Source organism: Echinops telfairi, unplaced genomic scaffold (assembly GCF_000313985.2).
Source record: "Echinops telfairi isolate 266 unplaced genomic scaffold, ASM31398v2 ScPeMD7_5592;HRSCAF=6446, whole genome shotgun sequence".
In the NCBI taxonomy this organism is placed as follows: Eukaryota; Metazoa; Chordata; class Mammalia; order Afrosoricida; family Tenrecidae; genus Echinops; species Echinops telfairi.
Genome location: NW_022109491.1, coordinates 46061589 through 46082193, shown reverse-complemented (window position 1 = coordinate 46082193; position 20605 = coordinate 46061589). Strand labels below are relative to the sequence as shown.

The 20605-nt window shown below is 42.9% G+C and overlaps 1 protein-coding gene across 1 annotated transcript in view; it reads right to left on the bottom strand.

The window, feature by feature from the left end:
- Positions 1-979: 979 nt before the first annotated feature.
- The window catches only part of SLC24A3 (solute carrier family 24 member 3), a 422380-nt gene continuing 402754 nt past the window's right edge, over positions 980-20605 (bottom strand). Inside the window, exons 13-16 of the mRNA XM_045295261.1 lie at positions 18649-18763; positions 13875-13987; positions 9515-9580; positions 980-2906 (exon numbers count right to left, since the gene is read on the bottom strand). Of these exons, the coding sequence (XP_045151196.1) occupies positions 2757-2906; positions 9515-9580; positions 13875-13987; positions 18649-18763 (444 nt within the window). The 3' untranslated portion in view covers positions 980-2756. The remainder of the gene's footprint in view (positions 2907-9514; positions 9581-13874; positions 13988-18648; positions 18764-20605) is intronic.

Below are 20605 nucleotides of genomic sequence, written 5' to 3'. Positions count from 1 at the left end.
TCTGTGGAGTGGAGCACTCTGGCCGTACTTCTTCCAAGGCTGGTTCTTTTGACAGTCCATGGTACTTTCAATATTCTTCACCAGCACCGTCCCAATACATCAATACTTCTTTGGTCTTTCTTATTCAATGTTCAACTTTCACATGCATGTAAGGCAATTGAAAATACCATGGTTTATGCAAGGCGCACCTTAGTCCTCAAGGTAACCTCACTGCTTTTCGGTATTCTAAAGAGGTCTCGTGCAACGGATTTACCCATTGCAATGCATCTTTTGATATCCAGACTGCTGGCCAATGAACATGGATTGTAGATCCAAGATGAAATCCTTAATGATTTCAATATTTTCTCAAGGTAATTATTCTAAGATTCCTCCAAGAATATATGATTTTTAAAGAGGTAAGAAAGTCACCACTATACATTAGGAAGAATACTCCTTTTGATTTCTAGGGTCTGTGTGTCAGTTTCAGGTGGAAACCAGCATGCTTGTGAACTTGGGTCTACGTTTAGGTCCAGATAATTGTCTGTGAGAGTCATACAGGAGAAGAACATGCCTTATTACAATTAGGTGTTGCTGTCTCTTTTAAGGAGTCAGCTGTGGGGATGTCTTGGTTTTCACGATTAGAAACTAGTAAAATAAAAAAAATGGAGAATGGAACTCAGGTAAGTGTGACCCTGAGTCTTGGGATGCTTTTTCTGCCACAGATGGACAGCTATAAGGATTCTTAACAGAAAGTCACGTTTTCTATAGGACAACAGGTTTTCAGTTCCTTGAAGAGTGACAAAGGTCCCACCATTTGCTACTTCACACTTGTACTTTGCCAAGCAAATTGCCAACTTTCTAGGTGAGGCAACCCAGAAATAGTAAACATAGTAATACTAGTCTATATAACAAAGGTACAATTAATTCACTTCCCGGGTGTAATCCTCAATTTAAGACAAGCAACATCCCAAGAGAGACAGGAATGTGCTTGCTCAAGAAAGAATACATACCAGAGAAGTTTATTTTACACTATCCATCCAAAGAAAACAATTGCCATAAACCAGTGCAAAATGTGCAACAGAGTCAGTAAGTGTGCTGTGGCTCTGAAAGACCAAATTGGCGATTTCCTCTCTGGTCCTTCTGTTGGGTGGGCGTCCCATGGGCTAACGTTGGTCTCAGTTTATGCCGTAGACAGAAGCATTCAACCAATTTGTAGCATATTGCTTTTACAACTCATACCAGAAAGTGTACAAGGGATAGGGGAAAAAACCATACCGATAAATGAGGAGTGATCAGTGTTCAAAAGTAAATATTGAGGGTCAGAACGGGCAAGAATCCACATTTCCAATAAATACAGTAGAACAAGCATGGGTATATCTCAATTTGTGGAATTATTATGCATATTAATTCAGCATCACACAGAATCTAGCAGGACTATGGAGTGGTGATTGGCAAAAATGTTCACAATAACTTCTGCCTTTTAGCAAGTTTGTGTTTAACACATTTTGTGGCTTCAAAGGTGTCAGTTTTCTGGTCTTCTCTTTCCTTTGCCATCCTTCCAGGAGGGAAAGGGTGAAGCCAGGTCAGCTTGGCAGTGGTCCCCTATAAGGAAGGGCATTTGGCCAAGAGCCAGACTTCAGGGTCCAGTGTATTCAATACGAAGTGGCCAGTTGGGACTGTATCAAGAATGCCTGTGCAAAGTGCGCTTCTTCCCCTCCGAGAAACCAGTGTCTATAAACTCCTTCACAGAAAGCAGTGGCGGCCTGTGGGTTGCCCTTTGAACCCCAAGGGCCAAGCGAAAAAACAAGAAACGAAAAGCCCATCTGAAGAACTCAGTTGGAAAGCTCCTGTGTTGATGGCCTGGTGGCTCGGGGTGGATAGTTTAATCAGGCCACCTCCTCCGAGGCCTTGGGCAGACTACAGCTATTGCTTGAACAACTAGAAAGGACGAGGGAGAAGTGGTGCTTATCGGGGCATGTGGGAAGCTATCTTTATCCTTTAACATCTTGCACCCCTCTAGGTAACTCCCACAGGCCTTTGGGAATCCTTAGGTATAAGAACTCACACATTCTTTCCTGGGCAGGTTGCCTAGCTGTTCCTTCAATGAGCGCTAAGTCCAGGCATATTCCAGTGTGGCTAGTACCAATCCCAGGAGACACTACAGGGCAGTTTTGGGATAATCAACTAATCTAGAGCCCAGTGAAAAAGATGATATAAAAAGCTCTCGATCTCTGGGAGGAAAGGGAAAAGGTGTGGGGGGGGAGACCCCTCAGACAGAGCAAACCCCAAACCCAGTCACCGAAGAAATCACCACAAAACAAAACTAAATCATAAAACTCCCTCACAGTCAATGCACCCCGCTCCTCTCTACTTCTTCAACAGTCTCAGGTCATAAATTAGATTAGTCTTCTGTCAAATAACTTAATTAAAAAAAAGGAAGAGGATTGGGAACAAGTTTTGCCTGGCTTGGGCCAGTTAGCAGCCGGTTTTTCTAAAATCTCAGTCACTGTTTAAAAAGGGAGATTGAAGTCACATGGATGTTGGAAGTCTTGACACAGAAGAGGCACGAGGGAAGGGTGAGGGAGTTGGTGGGATGTAGGACCTGAGGCATCAGAGGAGCGAGGGACGAGGCAGGGGGCCACTGTTCCCCAGACAGGAGTCAAGGCGAATGAACCGTGAGGAGAGCCTGACTGATGCCCAGCCCAGGCCATGGGACTCAGGGTGGCTGGGTCTCCTATTGCACAGAAGGAGCCGGGTCTAGGCAGGCTGCTGGCAGATCATTGCCCCTTGCACATGGGCAAGTTCACAAAGGTGAACACGTTGAACTCGGTCATGATGGAGAAGCACAGGAACACACCATACAGGAAAAGACATCCGCCTCCAAGTTTCTTGTCGAGCTGCCACTTGTTCAGGTGGACACCAAACACCTGCAATGACAGAGGGTGGCGTCAGCAGATACTGTGGGCAGCTGAGGGGGAGGGCCACCCAGGATAAATCTTAGGCAGTACACAATTCTCGCTGAAGCCACAGAACCAGTCTCATCTCAAGAAGAATAGGAATCAGAGCTACTGGTTGATAGGAAATTAAAAAAATTAAAAACGATGTGATTAATACACAGGGCAGCAGCTACTGTCCACCCTGGAGTCCAGGGCTCACACCCCCTGTACCTGACATTGTTCCTTCCCCTTCACCGGTGGCTGTAGGTCACTGCCTCTTGGTTCCATTCTTATTGGGCTCTCCCCGAGGACATCGCTTCCCCCAAACCCTCTTAGGTGTGAATATTTCTCTTCCACATTCTTAGCCTGGAGGCAAGAAAAGTTGTTCTTTTTCCTCTACACTGCTGCCTTCAAACCACCTTCCTGGTCTCCTCCCCAAGCACTTTCTTGGGATCAAAGTCTTCCACAGTCACACACTCTCTCTGCTGGCTGCAGTCCACTCTCCAATCCTAGTCAGCCCCGGTTCCTGGGAGGGCTGAGGGCCAGTTCACCTTCACCCCCTACAGGACTCTGCCCGCCTTCTTAGTGATGGCCATCACTGGTCTTTGAGCCTGCAACTGCTCGCACCCAGTGCTGCTTTGCTCCATAAGGACTGGAAGTACGGGCTTACTCACTCACCTAACCGGTCCCCCTTTTTCTCACCATTCCAACATCCTCCTTCTAGGATGGCTGGCACCTCTCTCTCCCAACCCTGCAGTACATTCCTATGGAATCAAAGCCTCTCTCAAAATTTACAAAAAGAGAAAACAAACCATTTCCAACAAGTCAGCGGGAAGAAGATAAGGCGGGGACTCCTGTGAGACACATCTAAGGCTGCGGGAGAGCTGACCCAACTCGCTGTGGAGTCTGCATGTGGCGGAATGGAGCCTGTAGGCTTTTCCCCAGAGGAAGAAACACTGAACCTTTTGGTTTAGATTATGGATTATAAAACTATAGGAAACTGATAATAAGTGCCTCACTCCTTACTGCTATTTAGTGTATATGATTTTTTAAATCCAACTTTAAAAATAAGCACTGAATATTGTTACCATGAGGCTGCCAACATGAGAAGTCTTTACTAACGATAATTTTTTCCTGAACTTTTAGAAAAGAGGCAATGAAAGAACTTTGCATTCAGGAGAGAGGCTTTTAATGATGACTTTAGAATCGAAGAGACCCACGTTCATGGTTTATTTATTCCTCCAAATCTCAGTGTTCACAAAGCTTGCCTAAAAGAGGCAAAAGAAAAAATCAACCCCACACGGTAGAAGCACACCAAGCCATGTGATCACAAGGTGTCAATGGGATCAGGAGCAGGCATCAGAAGACCCAAACAAACAACCATTTGGATGGGAATGAGGGGGATCAGAATGGAGACCCAAAGCCCATCTGGAGATAACTGGACATCCCCTCACAGAAGGGTCACAAGGAAGGGACAAGCCAGCCAGGGTGCAGTATAGCACCAACAAAACACAATATTTCTCTAGTTCTTTAATGCCCCCTTGGCACTATCATGACCCCAGTTCTATCTTACAAATCTGGCTAGACTGGAGCATGTACACTGATACAGACAGAGCTCTCGACACACGGAGTCCAGGACAGATAAACGCCTCAGGACCAATAGTGAGAGTAGCCATACCATGAGGGGCGGGGGAGGTCCGGGGAGAAAAGGAGAACTGATCACAATGATAGACGTACAAGCCCTCTCCCTCCCGGGGGGTGAACAACAGAAACGTGGGTGAAGGGAGGCAGTGGATGGTGTAAAATATTAAAATAAAAATTATTTGTAAATTATCAAGGATTCATGAAGGTGGGGACAAAGGGGGGTGGGAATAGGTGCTGATATCAAGGGCTCAAGTAGAGAGAAAATATTTTGGAAATGATGATGGCAACATATGCACAAATGTACTTGATTCAATTGATGTATGGATTGTTATAAGGGCTATACGAGCCCTCAATAAAAATATTTATTTTATAGTTAAAAAAAATAATTTTATTGGGGGCTCATACAGGTCTTATCACAATACATACATACATACATACATACATACATTGTGTCAAGCACATTTGTACATTTGTTGCCATCATCATTTTCAAAGCATTTTCTGTCTACTTGAGCCCTCAGTATCAGCTCAGTTTTTCCCTTCTCTGCCCCACTCTCCCTCCCTCACGAACCCTTGATAATTTATAAATTATTATTATTATTATAATCTTTTTTATATAAATCATTTTATTGGTGGCTCATACAACTCGTATCACAATCCATACATCAATTGTATCAAGCAAAGTTGTACATATGTGGCCATCATCATAAAATGATTTATTAACCAAAAAAATTAACCCACTCAGCACTGACATACACCTCTTTTCTTTTATTAGAGTTTTGCCTTAAATATTGAGTGAAGGAGAAACAAAGTCCAATCCTAATAGGCTAAAACAAGCCAAACACCCTCTCTACCCTGATAAAACCTTCCCAAAGGCCAACTGAAGGAAAACAGAGCTAAAAATAAATTGTATAAATTTTCAGTGAAATCACCAGTCATGTAACACAAACAAAAATCAATGGTTTACAGACTGAGCAAGCACTCTAAAGAATGTGATCCCAAGAAGTATTAACCTTCATCTTATGCAACTTTGACTATGTGCACATTTTATTTTATAGGTAGCCTAGTGTCTTTTAACAAAATGTGTTCTCCCTCATGTGGTAATGCTTTGAAGCCAATTTAGGCACCCTTAGACATCTTGGATAAATTAAAATCTTTCTCAAATGTGTATATATAGAGAGGTGAAACTAGATGCAATGTACACAAATTACCTCTCTGTATATTTACTCAGCTTTCTTCTTCAAAGTATTTGTACCTGGAGAGTTTAGTCAATCCTGCTTAATATTTCCTTAGTACAGATTTGAATGACCAGAACCTTAATATTTCAAAATTATTAACAAATACCTTTAGAGGCAAATTCATATTACTGAGTTATGGCAAATTTGTTATCATGGAGGAAAATAAGTGCAGACAGCCATCTTTAAAAATGCCCCAAGCACTGTTTCGGAACCAACTCAACACCAAGCAATAACATCTGCTTCCCAATACAGAAAGACTGAAACAACATACAGTTTATCGCACAGCAACCCCCGTTCTGTCCCCTGAAACACCCTCTCTCACTCAACAGACAGGGATCAAAAACAAAAAAAATACATAAACAGCCCTCTACAGCAGGATTCAACTTTCCTATGACAAATGCTTCACCTTAAAGATTATATACATATTTTTTAGCTAGACACCAGCTTCCCCATTTGTGGAACCGGGGAGAAAAAGAACCCATTCAAAATCATTATACATAATGTTTTTTTTTGCAGACTAACAAGTATCTGAAATAAAAATAGGGAGGTTACTCTGTGTGCCTTTCCAAAATATCGACTGATTTTGTATCCCTTTCTACATAAGCATCAGTCACTGTGCCTGAGCGGAGATGAGTTAGGGTCTGATGTTGGCTCCTCTGTGCTTTCTCCACAGATGCTTTTTAATTGCTGCAACAGGGTTTGAATATATGTTGATAACTTTCCCCAAATGGCTTTTAGAGATAAGGCCACAACATATTTTTCTGTCTTTTCCGGTGATGTAGGAGCTAAAAGGGAAAGCCTGTGCTCTGTTCGCACCAGAAGCCACCTCTGGAGCTGAGTCATCCTGGCTCAGCACACTCGCAAGGCGATTGGGAGGGGAGGCACTTGGGCGGCACTACCAGTCCCAGACTTAGAACATCTCTGTTCCTCCTGCAGCTTATTGATCTGGTTGCCTTTGATCTTGTTTCCATATAGAGGGTTCCTGTTCTTTGGCGTCATTGTACTCTTTAAATGGGGCCCTGCCCTTACAGCTACCACAGGATTTTCCTCCTTTTTTAAAAATCCCGACGGCGGCTTCTTCCATCTTTTCACAAGCATGACACAGGCATTGCAGACGTCTCCGGAATGAGTTTCCTACACCCCCAAACAGCTCTGGAAGTCTTTTTACCGGCAGGCTGAGAACTGGAGGGTTTAACTCGGCAACTACAGCAGCCTTCTCTACTTTGGTACGTCTTCAGCTTGGGAAAACCAAACCGTCTCCCCAAACCAGCCATCTCACGTGCAAATAATGTCCCCGAGGTGTGGAGTGCACACAAGACCGGCCCTCCGCTCCGATCACTCCCTCGTTCTCAAATGGCCTTGATTAGAAGAATAGTCTCAGGCAGTTCTCAACAACTTTTTTCCCCCTCTTGATTTCTATTCCCTACCTTTACAACAAGAGAATATGAAAGTTTTATGTACCAGTTGTCCCAATTTCTCTTCCATTCGTTAACCATCTCCACTCAACCTTTCACTTTCATCACTCCCCCAAGAAAACACCCTTATAAGAGCACCAATGGCTTTGTGTTTATAAATCTAATGATCAACACTCAGAGTTCTTCTCCCCCATTAGAAGCATTTCACACAGCTGGTCACTCACCTCCCCACACTCTCCTCCCCCCCACCCCCGCCACACTGACACCCTTTCTTCAGTTGGCTTCTAGTCCACCACACTGTCCTGGCTTTTCACCACGTCTCTAGTTGCCCCTTCTCTGTTCCCACCATTCTGACCTACAAATGTTGGAGTATTCCAAGACTGGGATCTTGGGCCTCTTGTCTTTTCTGTCTACCACTCACCTCTTGGTGATCTCATCAAACTGTGCAGGTTTAAATACCATCTAGATTCGGGTGTCTTCACACTGGACTTTCATTTGAACTCCAATGTTTCCAATGGCTTTGCTGACCTCCCCCTTGAATGTCAATGAGCACTTGAGACTCAACATACTTGCAATTGCTCTTCTTCTCCAAGCCTACTTCTCTTCTGTCTTTCAACAACCCAGTTTTCAGTAGCTCAGTCTCCAGTAGATCTTATGACTGTAGCACAGTACATGAGAAGCGAGGATCCGGCACAGTAGATACAAGTGTGGACTCTGATGTCAGAGGACTTGCTTCTCCATGGACTCTTGGTGCTAATATGGAGGCGTTACTTAACTTTTCTAGGTCTCTGTTGTTAGCTGTATTATGTGACTGATAATAAGGTGATGTGGCAACTGACACATAGGAATATATGTGCAAACAATTAGTATGGTCCCCAGCATTGGGTGAGTGCCCAATCAGTCCTGGCTATGACCACATTATACCAGACCCGAAGAACCTCCTTAACTATGAAAGAACAAGTTCTTTAGATTTTCACTGGCAGTATTTTCTTGGGAAAAATAGACATTTGACTCATATCCTGATCATGTAAATTACCTCTCTCTTTCTGCATGGCCTTCTGAAGTCACATTCTCTGGCATGTATGTTAACAACATGCCAGGTGTAATTCAATGAATAAATAGTTGCTTGAAAATTAAATGAAAAAAATATTGCTTCTCAGTGCTTATTAATGTGAAAATATAATAGTGTACTTGCATACTAATGGCTACTTTATGTGGGTCACAATGGTGTTGATGTGAATTTTTTTCCTTCCAGATATGTCCGTTGAAGATTACATTGTACGAGTGGATATATATGCCAAGATAGTGGAATGTCACAGAAGCCCACTATTAATAATAAAAACAACTGGACATAACTTGCAGAGGGGTAGTGGGGAGATGAGTCACTTAGGGTACAGTATAGCAACAATGAAGCTCACAATCTTCCTCTAGTTCTTAAACGCTTCCTCCCCCCAACTACCAGGACCCCAGTTTCGCCTTGCAGACCTGGTTAGACCAGATGATGCACAGCGGTACAGAGGGGAATTGGAAGCGCAGGGAATGTAGGACGGAAGAAACTCTCAGGACCGGGGGTGAAGGGGGCGATATCAGGAGGGAAAGGGGAGGTAGTAAGGGGGAATGGATCACAGGGAGCCACATATGGCCTCCTCTCTGGGGGACGGGCAGCAGCGGGGTGGGTGAAGGGAGGCGCCGGACAGTGTAATGTAAGATACAAAAATAATTTATAAATTATTAAGGGTGCATGGGGGAAAGGGAAGGGGAGGGGGGGAAAATTAAAAAAAAAAGGAAAATGAGCGGATTCCGGGAACCCAAGAGGCAAGAAAATTTTGGGAATGATGAGGGCAACAAATGTATAGATGTGCTTTACACAATTGATCTATGTATTGTGACGAATTGTATGAGCCCCAATAAATTGATTAAAAAAATATATATATAAACATATTTTAGTCTCTGAGTGTTGGTCAAACCCCTCTATTTGTAGAGCTGTTTTCAGACTGGTACAGTCGATTATTTGGAATCTATCCTTTTGTGACAAACCTTGTAGAAAACAAGGTAGCATCTCTTCTCTGTTTGAGATTTGTGCCCACCAAGAAACAGAGCCATGCTTTCCTTTCAGAAAAGGAGAAGGGGTACCTAGTGGGTTACTTGGATCCACCAGGAGATGGACATGTGGAGTCTGGTTCTATCAAATCACTAGGAGACCATCTTGTGGTACACACCCCCCACCCCAGCCACAAATGTTGCAGCTAAAGATCTCAAGGGGAAGAGGAACATGTTAACTCAGGAATGAGGTGCAAACTTACCGTGACAAACACAGAGGCCAGGAGCAAGCCCACAGAGTAGATTAGTCCCCTGCTGTTCAGGCGGATCTGAAACAAAAGATTATAGAGGTTTGACAGAGGATATTTCTACATATGTATTCATATATGCTACATATACATATACAGATATAGTAGAGCACACAAGGGGCAGTTATGAAATACTTCATGAGATGAATGGGCCTGGGATCCATTATGCTGAGTGAAATTACCTAATCACAAAAGGGCAAATATTGTAGGAGACCACTACTATAAAAATAACCCCCAGGCAAAAGGCAAGTTCCTGTTCTCAGGTCATCTAATTCTCTATTCCATTTTTCTAGGCAATAGGGAAGTACACTTTCTTAGAGATCACGACCCATATACCACCTCCTTACGTGTACATCTTAGAAGTCACTCTGACAGGGGAGGCTCAACTGGGTCAGTTTTCCATAAAGCAGAGAGAAAAGACCAATCAGTTCCTACCATATAACACTGATCTAAGGGCACCCCAAATTAACAGACACTCCTGCAAGATTGATTAACGAACCTTACTGGAAACCCAAGTCAAGGGTGGCAGAGTGGAGACTATGTCTGTCCCAGAGAAGGAGACTACACTTTGGTCAATGTGCAAATGGTGTGGGGCAGTGTGTCATTGAGGAAAAGGCTCAATGTTAAGTATATAGACCATGAAGGGGATAATAAACCTGGTATCATGCTTCTAATTGACCTAGTTTATATTCAACCCTTGGTGACCCAGGCTATATACAACAAGGACTATAGACTCTCTCCTTTTGAGGTATGAGGCACACAGCAGCCTTCACAGACCACACCAGAAGCTTTCTATTTGGAACTCCCACTAAGGAAATTGGCTGCCCCTTAAACAGAGATAGCAGACTAAAGAAACTGAAGTACTCCCATATGCCTAAGGCTGAAATGCCCCAGTACGAAGAGAGGCAGATGACTACTATGCCAAGGATACCGATGTGGAAGTCACTGGACTTAGGTTCAACATTCTTGCCTGAAGGTTGCCCAATAAGTGGCAACTCAAGGTTACCATATATGTACTACTTTTTTTGACTTTGTGAAAGAGCATTCATGAAAGTTTTGCTCTATCTTCAAACCTTCTTGTAAGTAAACATTCACCTAAATTGTTAATCTGTATAAACCCACAATCCATGTATTTTGGTCTAAAAACTGTCCTATGCATGTATACTTTTTTAAAATCACTATTTTAAATTCTATACCAGTGACTAAATTAATGGTAATATGAATAGAACTACCATATACCGATAGGGCTAGTTTATAATGACCTTCAATAAAATAATAATGATATCATTAAAACTAACCAAGAACATATATAAATCATAGCTTACAAATGAATGTTGAACTTGTACTTAACCATGGTCTCCATCTAAGAACAATTAATTCGTATGACAAGGCCTTGCTCAATGCCTACACCCATGAAGTAATCACTGAGGATATGGGTGCTGTAGTAAAGTGTGGTGAAGAAACTAAATGAAGAATAGGCCCTGGGGTCTTAAAGGCTTGTCTTAAAACAAGCAGCCCTGTGAATGAGGTGTCAGCTAAGTCCACATGGAAGAAGCACACCAGCATGTGTGATAAAAAAAAAGTAAATAATAAAAAAACAAATCTTGAGGATGGATTGATATTGGAGCTTAAATTTTGAACACTGCATTTGCAAAAGGCTGCAGGTGATGGTGAAAACCCCAAAGCCATTTTCAGGGTCCCGCCATGGGGATTAAGCTTCCGATGAATCACCTCTGAATACGGACCAGATATGGGAAAGATTACCAGAGCAAGTACATTGCAGAATGAAATTATTGTAATTGTAGCTAGGTCAAAATGTGATAAGCTGCAATATTGAAGATTCTAGAAAAAAGACTCCATTATGCATGAAAGAAGACAGAAAGAATACAGAGTTGTTGTGGCAAAAAGAACTCGTTGACATGCCACCATGTCAGGAGGTAGCATATGAGTAAGAATTAATGGTGTTGAAGGAAGAAGTTCATGCTGTTTTTATACAGTTGAGAAAGACTAGGCAGGAGGTATATCATTTTGAAGTGAACAGCCGGGTGGAGGACATGCACATCTGAGGCAGGGGAGTCTGAACGAAGAGGGACACTAGCAAGGGAAGAGCAGGGCGTAATTAGGGGCAGGGAGACTGAAAGGTCTTGGTTATCTATAGTCCCATGTCCTAGAGTATGGGTCCTCAAACTATGGCCGTGGGCCACATGCGGCCCGCCAAGGACATTTATCTGGCCTGCCGGGTGTTTTTGCCCCATTTGTTTTTTTACTTCAAAATAAGATATGCACACTGTGCATAGGAATTTGTTCATAGTTTTTTTTAAAACTATGGTCCGGCCCTCCAGCAGTCTGAGGGGCAGTGAACTGGCCCCCTATTTAAAAAGTTTGAGGACCCCTGTCCTAGATAATGAGTAATCATGGAGACAAGAGGTTAGGGCACATAGTTGAGAGTTCATTCAAAGACCAGTTTCTGTGGTAGATCATGCTTCTTCTACAATCAGCCCAAGTGAAGTATTCCCTTCACCACCTGCAATCGGTCTGTCCTATTGTGTGGCTTGCATGTGCCTATGATGCTAGAAGCTAGGCCATGTGTATTTCAACTGCTATTAAGGGTACTCATGGGAGACAGGTTTTGCTGGCATTTCCAGACTAAGAAGAAAGGCCTGCTGAATTACTGAAAATTAGCTAATGAAAACCTTATGCATCACAACCAAATACTATCTGATATAATGCTGGAAGCTGAGCCCCCGAGTTTGACAGGACCTCAAAATGCACAGCAATCACAGCAGCAGACTGCAGAATACCAAGAGTCACGAAGAGGGCCCACTGACAGGGTTTGCCCTGCTGTACATGGGATCACCAAGTCAGAGGGGACTCGACGGCCAGCAACAATAAGCAGTCCTTATCCTTGGAGATGAGGAGAAACCCATGTTCCTGAATCTCACATAAAAGTAGTAAAAAGCATGATTTTAAAAATCTGTATATGAATATCACATAAATTGGGATTCCAACCTCTATTCATTGCCAAATGAACACACGGCAGGATCTGGTCCCTTGGTTTACCTCCTTCCACAACTGCATCTCAAACGATGCTTCCCTTGCCTCCTTCTACTCCACTCACACTGGACTACCTGGAGGTTCTCCAATGCACCAAGGGCTTTTTCCTTTTTTGGTCCAAGGCCTTTGTAATGTCTGTTCCTAAAGGCTGGATTTTTTTTTTTCATTCTCCTGCCTCACCTTTTCCTTCTCATCATTCAAAGTCAGCTCAAATTCACCTCCTGAGAGCAGCCTTTGCAGACAACCCAGCCAAAAGTGGCCTCTCCACTTCCCACATCATTGCCTGATTGCATAGACAGTCTTAGAACACATGGTGCTTTTGTTCATCCCTTTTTGCTCCTTTTTACCCCAAGGGGAACTCCCTGAACCAAATCCCTGTGGTCCTGTGTATGAATTTTATTCCCAGCACAACCTCTGGATCACCTTCCCCAGCTGAAGTGTCCAATGGACACGCCAAAGACTAAGTTCTCTGATAAAATGAGCCGCAAGGTTTTCTGTCTGATATACACTTATGTACAATACATTGTGCAGATGGGATAAATTAATGCACAGCAACAGACTGAGAGATGCACCCTGGAGTGGATGGAAAAACTTAAAAACCACTATACTGTTTTCTTCTTGGTGCAGGAAGAAATTTCAAAATTGCAGCTTTTGAACTATGTCTAGAACAAAAATTTTCATGTGTGGAGGCGGACATTTTGGTAAGCGAAGAAATACCAGTACCTACCCAGAGAGCTAGGTCCCAACCTCTCCATCTGAAACCAGAAGCATGGTTTGAAAAAGAGCATGGGGCCATTAGCACCAGGCCTGGCTTTGTTGGGAACTTTCATGGCTCCATTCCAGGCAGAGAGAGCATCTTGTATTTTGGAAGCTGGTAATTTTTTTGTACTTTGTATATAATGAATAAAAGTGCATTCCAAAAGGGGCTATAAATAATAGGTCATCGGCCAAATCCTGCAGAGTTGTATTGGAGACAGCCATGCCCATGGATTTATGTTTTGTCTTTGGCTGCTCTCACGCTACAATGTCAGAGCTGAGTAGCTGAATAGAGACTCTACGGCCCACCAAGTCCAAAATATGTACTCTCCGACTCTGCCCAGAAATCGTTTACTGCTAGCGTCCAATCCATCCCCGCGGCCTGACTTTGGTAAGACTTGGTTTCCCCTAAAAGTGAGCATTTTCACATCGCTTTTGAGGCAAAGTGACAATAGACATGGCCATTCAAAACCTATCTGGTAGAACTGCGAAGAGAACCACTTACGTAGGAGCCATAATCCACTGCCAGTGTCTGAAGAGCCCAAGGGAGCCCCAGGCCGATCAAGATGTCAAATACATTACTCCCAATGGAGTTGGACACAGCCATGTCTCCCATACCTGCAAGGACAAATGAGGAAGGTCACCACAGATGAGCATGGGGCTGCATGCTGGACACTCGCGGATTCAGGTCTGAAGAGAGAGAGTTGTGTTGCTAGTTCCCGTATAGGCCTCACCACAGAATGAAAGCAATTACAAAAGGTGAAAATCATATTCTAATGAAATGTTGATTTTATATAAAACATGACCCCTGATTTTATATAAAATAAAATGTTGATTTTATATAAACTATGACCCCAACGTCAGTGATTCCAAAACCCAAATGTGGCTCAAAAAAACCCTGAGGATTCCGTATAGAAAGGAACAAACTCATAAGCACTGCTAAGTGGCCTGTCAACTCACTTAATATCAGTTTTCACCTTCTCGATATTGCATTTGTTTGCTCTCTGAAACAAAGAAGTAATGTTTTCTCCTAAATTTTATTTACGCTGTTGTTGCAAGTATACACAGCAAAAATACATCAATTCAGCAGTTTCTACATGTGCCATTTAGTGACACTGATTGTACAACTATTCTCACTTCCCTTCTTTCATGAACATACATCCAGGGTTTCCATCTAGTATTTTAGTTATTATTGGCAATTTGATATGATATAAATAGTTCCTAAAAGAACATAATGCTCAAGGCAGATTTTTTTTTACTCGTTTACTGTTGTTTAATGTTTTTTTAAATTAATAAAACATTTTATTGGGAGCTCTTACAGCTCTTATAACAATCCATACATCAATTGTATCAAACACATTTGTATATATGGTCCTATCATCATTTTGAAAACATTTTCTTTCTGCTAGAGTCCTTGGTATCAGCTCCTCTTTTTTCACTCTTCCCTCATGCTTCCACCCTCATGGACCCCTGATAAATTATAATTTTTTTTCATATCGTACACCATCCATGGTCTCCCTTCACCTACGTGTCTGTTGTTCATCCCCCTGGGGGGGTGTTATACATCAATCATTGTAGTTGGTTCCCCATTTCTCCCCCTTTACCCCCACCTTCCCACTACACTCATGGTATCACTACCCATTACTGTTCCTGAGGGGTTGATCTGTCCTGGATTCTGTGTGTCAAGAGCTCTTATCTGTGCCAGTGCACATGTCCTGGTCTAGGTGGATTTGTAAGGTAGAACTGAGGTCATGACAGTGGAGGGAAGGAAGCATTAAAAATTAGAGGAATGTTGTGTGTTCCCTCTGTGCTATGCTGCACCCTGACTGACTCTTTCCTTCCTTGTGACCCTTCTGTGAGGGAATGTCGAATTGTCTACAGATGGCCTGTGGGTCTCCTCTCTGACCCCCATAATTTGCATCAATATATTTGTTTGTTTTGAGTTTTCTGGTGCCTGATACCTTATCCTGTCGACACCTCATGATCACACAGCCTGGTGTGCTTCTTCCATGTGGGCGTGTCGCTTCTCTGCTAGATGGCCACTTCATTAACTTCAAGCCTTTAAGACTCCGGATGCTATATCTTTTAATAGCTGGGAACCATCAGCTTTCTTTACCACATTTGTTTATGCACCAATTTTGACTTCAGCAATTGTGCCATAAGGTAAGCATAACAGAATGACAGGTTGTTAGAACAAAGTGTTCTTGTGTTGAGTGAATACTTGAGTAGAGACCCAATGCTCATCTGCTACCTTAATACTTAACATTTAAATATATGTACATATACCCATATCCCTATTAATATATTTATATATGTTCATGCCTATATTTTTATTTCTATAAATGTCTTTTGCCTCCGGTTCTTTCCTCTATTTCTTTTTACTTTCCTCCTGTCCCACTACCATGTTCATCCATCATACAACTCTCAGTACTTTCTCTTGGCTACAATGCACTTGATCAACCCCCCCTAGGCATTCTACCCCTTCCTCACCATTGATTTTAGATCTCTACTGGGGTAAATGCATACTTTAAGAGTATTGTTTAATTTTAAGATGACTCTAGGGGATATTTTTGGTTTAAGGTATAAAACTTATCACAGGGCAATAGTACCACTAGCTCACTCAGCTTCCAGATGGTCTAGAGTGCACATGGATCTGAACTTTTGTTCTGCAGGTTGTCCTTTCTGATCAGGATTATGCTGTGAAACCGTTCATCAAAACATTCAAGAACGGTGGTGGGACACAATTGTGTTCTTCTGGGCTCATGTTAAAGGAAGCAATTGTTCAAGGAGGCCATTCCATTTTCCCAGTCCGATTCTTTCCTTGGTGGTTCCAAGTTGAAATAATAACTTTAACAATGGAATCAGTAGGGTTTTATGAGGATTTCCTGAAGACACAGTGCTGTTTTATAGCTACATATTGTGTTTGTTTAAAACACATCTTTCTAGTATGTATTAGGTCTATCAATTAGAGAAGGTGATAGGGAAGGGGTGACCATTTGGGGCAGCCACCTGAGTAGGTGAACTGTATCTTGGTTTTGAAGGACAAGGGGCTGCCTCACATTAAAAGCTAACCTGTGGTCACTGCCCCTCTGTGGTAGTTACATACTCTCTTGTCAACTTTAAGACATACAACGGGGACCCCCCCCCCCCCCCCCCCGTGAAAAAAAACAACAGAAAAAGCTCCACTGGGTGGTGCTTTTGTAGTATGCATTTACCCCGCTAGGCAAACATCCAGCAACTTGTTCTGAGTTAGTACATCCAGTGGCATTGTCTGGGAAGGTTCTCTTTGGTCACAGTGAATTTTTTCATAAAAGCAGTTTCACTCGAACCCTTTTTTGTGTGTGTGATGGCCAATTTAAGAGAACAGTGTGCTGCTATAAAATTTTGTTTCTTGCTCCAGGAAAAACGCCGCAGAAACTGTTGTGATGTTGAACACAGCTTACAAAGATAACGCTATGGGAAAAACTCAAGTGTATGAGTGGCTTTCTTGTTTCCAAAAGGTGAAATGTTGATTGATGACAAATCTTCTGGATGTCCGTCAGCTTCCACAATGGATGACAATGACGACAAAATTGTACACTTGAGCTTTACGACGACAACGGACTATTGAAGAGATGGGGAAGTTAGCTGGACTCTTGGAGCTCCGTTCAGTGAATGTCAACAGAAGATATGAAAATCAGAAGGGTCAATGCGAAACTGTGCCTCAGGTTCTGACTGACCAGGAAAAAGAGGGTTGAGTGGAAACATGCCGTGTTTGGAAAGAACAGCTCTGAAGCCCCCAGGCTTTTTATTTAAGGTCGTGACTGGGGATGAGACACGTGACCTCAAAAGCAAACGTCAGTCAAGCCAGTGGAAGATGCAATCATCACCTCACCCAAAAAAAAGCTCATCAAGTGAAATCCAAGATCAAGGTGATGCTCATCTTTTTTTTTTAATATGAGGGGGATAATGCATTTGGAGTTCATTCCACCGGGTCAGACTATCAGTCAAGCTTTGTCCTTAGAGGTTCTGAACACATTGTAGAACAGTGTGCAACAAAAAAAGGCCTGATTTGTGGCAGATGACAGACTGGTTTTTCCACCAAGACAATGCACCTGCTCATGCAGCCATCTCAGTGTACCAGTTTTTGACAACCCCCCCCCCAAAATCCCAGCATGCCTCTCTTACCCAACAAACCTTACTCACCTGACCTTGCTCCATGAAACTTATTTTAGTTTCCATGAATGAAGAGGGACATGAAAGAACAGTAATTTGATGACTTAGAAGAGGTGAAGAAAAAAAATGAGGAAAGTGCTTTCAGCCATGAGTTTGAAAAATGTTTCCAAGAGTGGAATCACAGATTTGACAAATATATTAAGTGTGATGGAGGGTACTTTGAAGGTGATAAGGTTGTCTTTTAAAAAAAAATTTAGATAACTAGCTTTGAAAAAAATTCCCTTGTTTTATTTGGGGGGGAGTAGCCCCTAGTATAAAAGTATAGGGGTGGGATTCAACCTATCAATCAGGTCACAGCCTGATGATGCCACCTTGTGGGTGTGGCCTTCTCATAAGGAGGGCCCTTGGAACCTCCCCCTCTCTCTCTGCCTTCACCTTCCTGCTGGCTGACCCTGATGACTACCAGAACCCTGTGATGCATCCTCCGCCATTGGATCCACAAGACTTTGCACCACCAGCCTATGCTATTCCTGCATTTTGCATCATTGCAAGTAGCTGTATGAGTCTGAAGAGGGACTGATGGACTAGTATTGGACTTATGGACTTGAGTTGGACTGGGCTGGGATATTTTCCGGATATATAACTAATTCTTGATATAAAGCTCTTTATTACACATATATGAGTGTCCCTAAATTTGTTTCTTTAGTCAACCCAGCCTAACATATCCTCTGTGAGGTAAATGCAGCTGTGGAAACTCAGGTATATCTCTCTTTTCTTCTCTAAGCCCCTATGTCCTTATATATAAAAGAGTATATGGTTATCCCTGTCTTACAGAGATGCCATTAAAACTAAAAAAGACAATGTACCTAAAATATCTTGCTCAGGAAAGGTTTCCTATCATTATATGTGTTCCTATTTCAAACAACGGAGGGACAGTAATACTACCTCCAGAAGGTGCAGCCTTCTGATTCGCTTCTGGTTCTTCTGTTCAAAAGAACCTTCTGACTTCCAGGGTTCCGAGGAAGGCTTTGATACTTCAAGCCCTGACTTGGTACTCCATCAATAACCTCCAGGTAGGAGGCCTTTCTTTCTTGCCCCTTTCCATTTACCTCTGGAGACCTCACCTTGTCTGGCCACAATGAGGCTGGCCATGCAGTCAGGTACGCTGGTTCCAGCAGCCAGGAAGGTGATCCCCATGATGACATCAGGAATCCCCAGAGTAAAGCCAATGATTGTGACCTGGAAGGTGAAGGGAAAAGTCACTAGGCTGAAGGTTCAACTCTAGCTCTACCTGCCCTCTGATACTTTCTGATTAAGACACAGAAAAGGCTACATTCTGACCTGCCTCTCTGGAGGGCAACATTTCCCCTCATTGTATTAATACAGGGGACACAGGAAACCATGGAACTCAGACTAGGGCTGGGATCCTCACGGAGACAACGTATAATGGGGACTTAAAGAAACGAGAAGGGAATGCTACACTCTCCACACTATCCTAGTCAGAAAGGTCATGGGCACTGATTGCTTTCTTTCTTGCAGCTGGGGAATGACGTCATCATCATGGGCCTTATCAACATCACTGTAATAGCTGACACTCATTTAGCACTAGAACAAAACAAAAAGAAATCCACTTCCACTGAGTTAATTCTGACTGAGAGTGGCTCTAAAGGAAAGCGTAGAAGTGCTCCTTAGGCTTTCCAAGGCTGTAAATCTTGATGGAGAAAATTGCCTCGTCATTCTCCAGTGGGGCAGCTATTGGGTTTGAACTATCCATCGCCTGTGCAGTTAGCAGCCCAACAAGGAGCCCACTCTGCCCTCACAACTCCTAACGGTAGCCGTTGTTCTGGTGCCTAATTTTCAGATGAGGAAACTGAGTCTGAGGGAACATTTTCCCAAGTCACAGCCTGCTAGTAGGTAGCACAGACGCATTCCAACAGGGACTCTGGGCCCAAGACTCTGTGTAAGTGGCCCCTCATTTGACACACGGAGAATTTTATGCGGAGTGTTCTCTGAGTATCATGGTGCCCAGCATCCCCTGTATTAATGTAGTGAATGGAAATGTTGCCACCTGAGAGGTTTCCCTCATCATGGAAATGAGCCCTCTTGTCCCATATTTCCATATGGGAAAGCTAAGAGGAAGGCCAGTGGGATACAGTGTCATCAAGGGGCCAGTGGCCAAAAAAATGTAGCATGGGGATCTTGGTCTTAGAATAAGATAGTTTCTAAGAGTTGAAACTCTTAGGCCACTTTAGGATGTCACATGATTGCCTCAATTTCTATGAAATTGCAAGAAATCTAAACCCCATGTTGTAAGTACAGTTAGGGAACAAGTAGGAAACGGTGGCTTCACTCCAAAGGCCAAAGTGATGTCTTTTTGTCCAGAGGTTTTGGGGAATGTTAGTTAACACCCCTTGAGATGCCTCACGCACTCTTTTTATGACCAGACAATACATTTCATTTCCTCTTGGTGTACTTCCTAACTTGGGGGTGGCTTTGAAGATTTTCAGCTTCAGCTTGCAGAGAGAAAAGTAGGATAAGATATATTCCTACAATAGTTCTTTGTTGCTGTCAGGAACTTTTAGTGGAATGGAGTTAACCTTATATTTATGTTGTTAACCTTGTATTTCCTTTGTAACCCTCTGCTCTGCCTCTGCAGGAATCAGGCTTGGTTTGAGCACATTGGACTGGGAAGGTATAGAGCTAGCTGTTAGGATCACAGCTGGTGTGTAGATAGAACTGGAGGGATTCATTATCCAGGCGGCTGCTACTCCTGACTTTCTCTGTCTTCTCCCTTAAAAGCAAACCCATTCCTGAGATGATTCCATGTGTGTGAAACCTCATGCATGTCCGAATTGAACTGTGCTCAGTAGGATTTTCAATGGTTAATTTGTCAGAAGTAGATTTCCATGCCTGTCTTGTGAGTACCGTATATACTCGAGTATAAGCCAACCCAAATATCAGCCAAGGTACCTAATTTTACCACAAACACTGCATTAAAAATGTGCTGAAAAAATCGGCTTATCCACAGGTATATATGGTATTTCTGGATGGATCTGAACTTTCCACCTTTCAGTTAGCAGT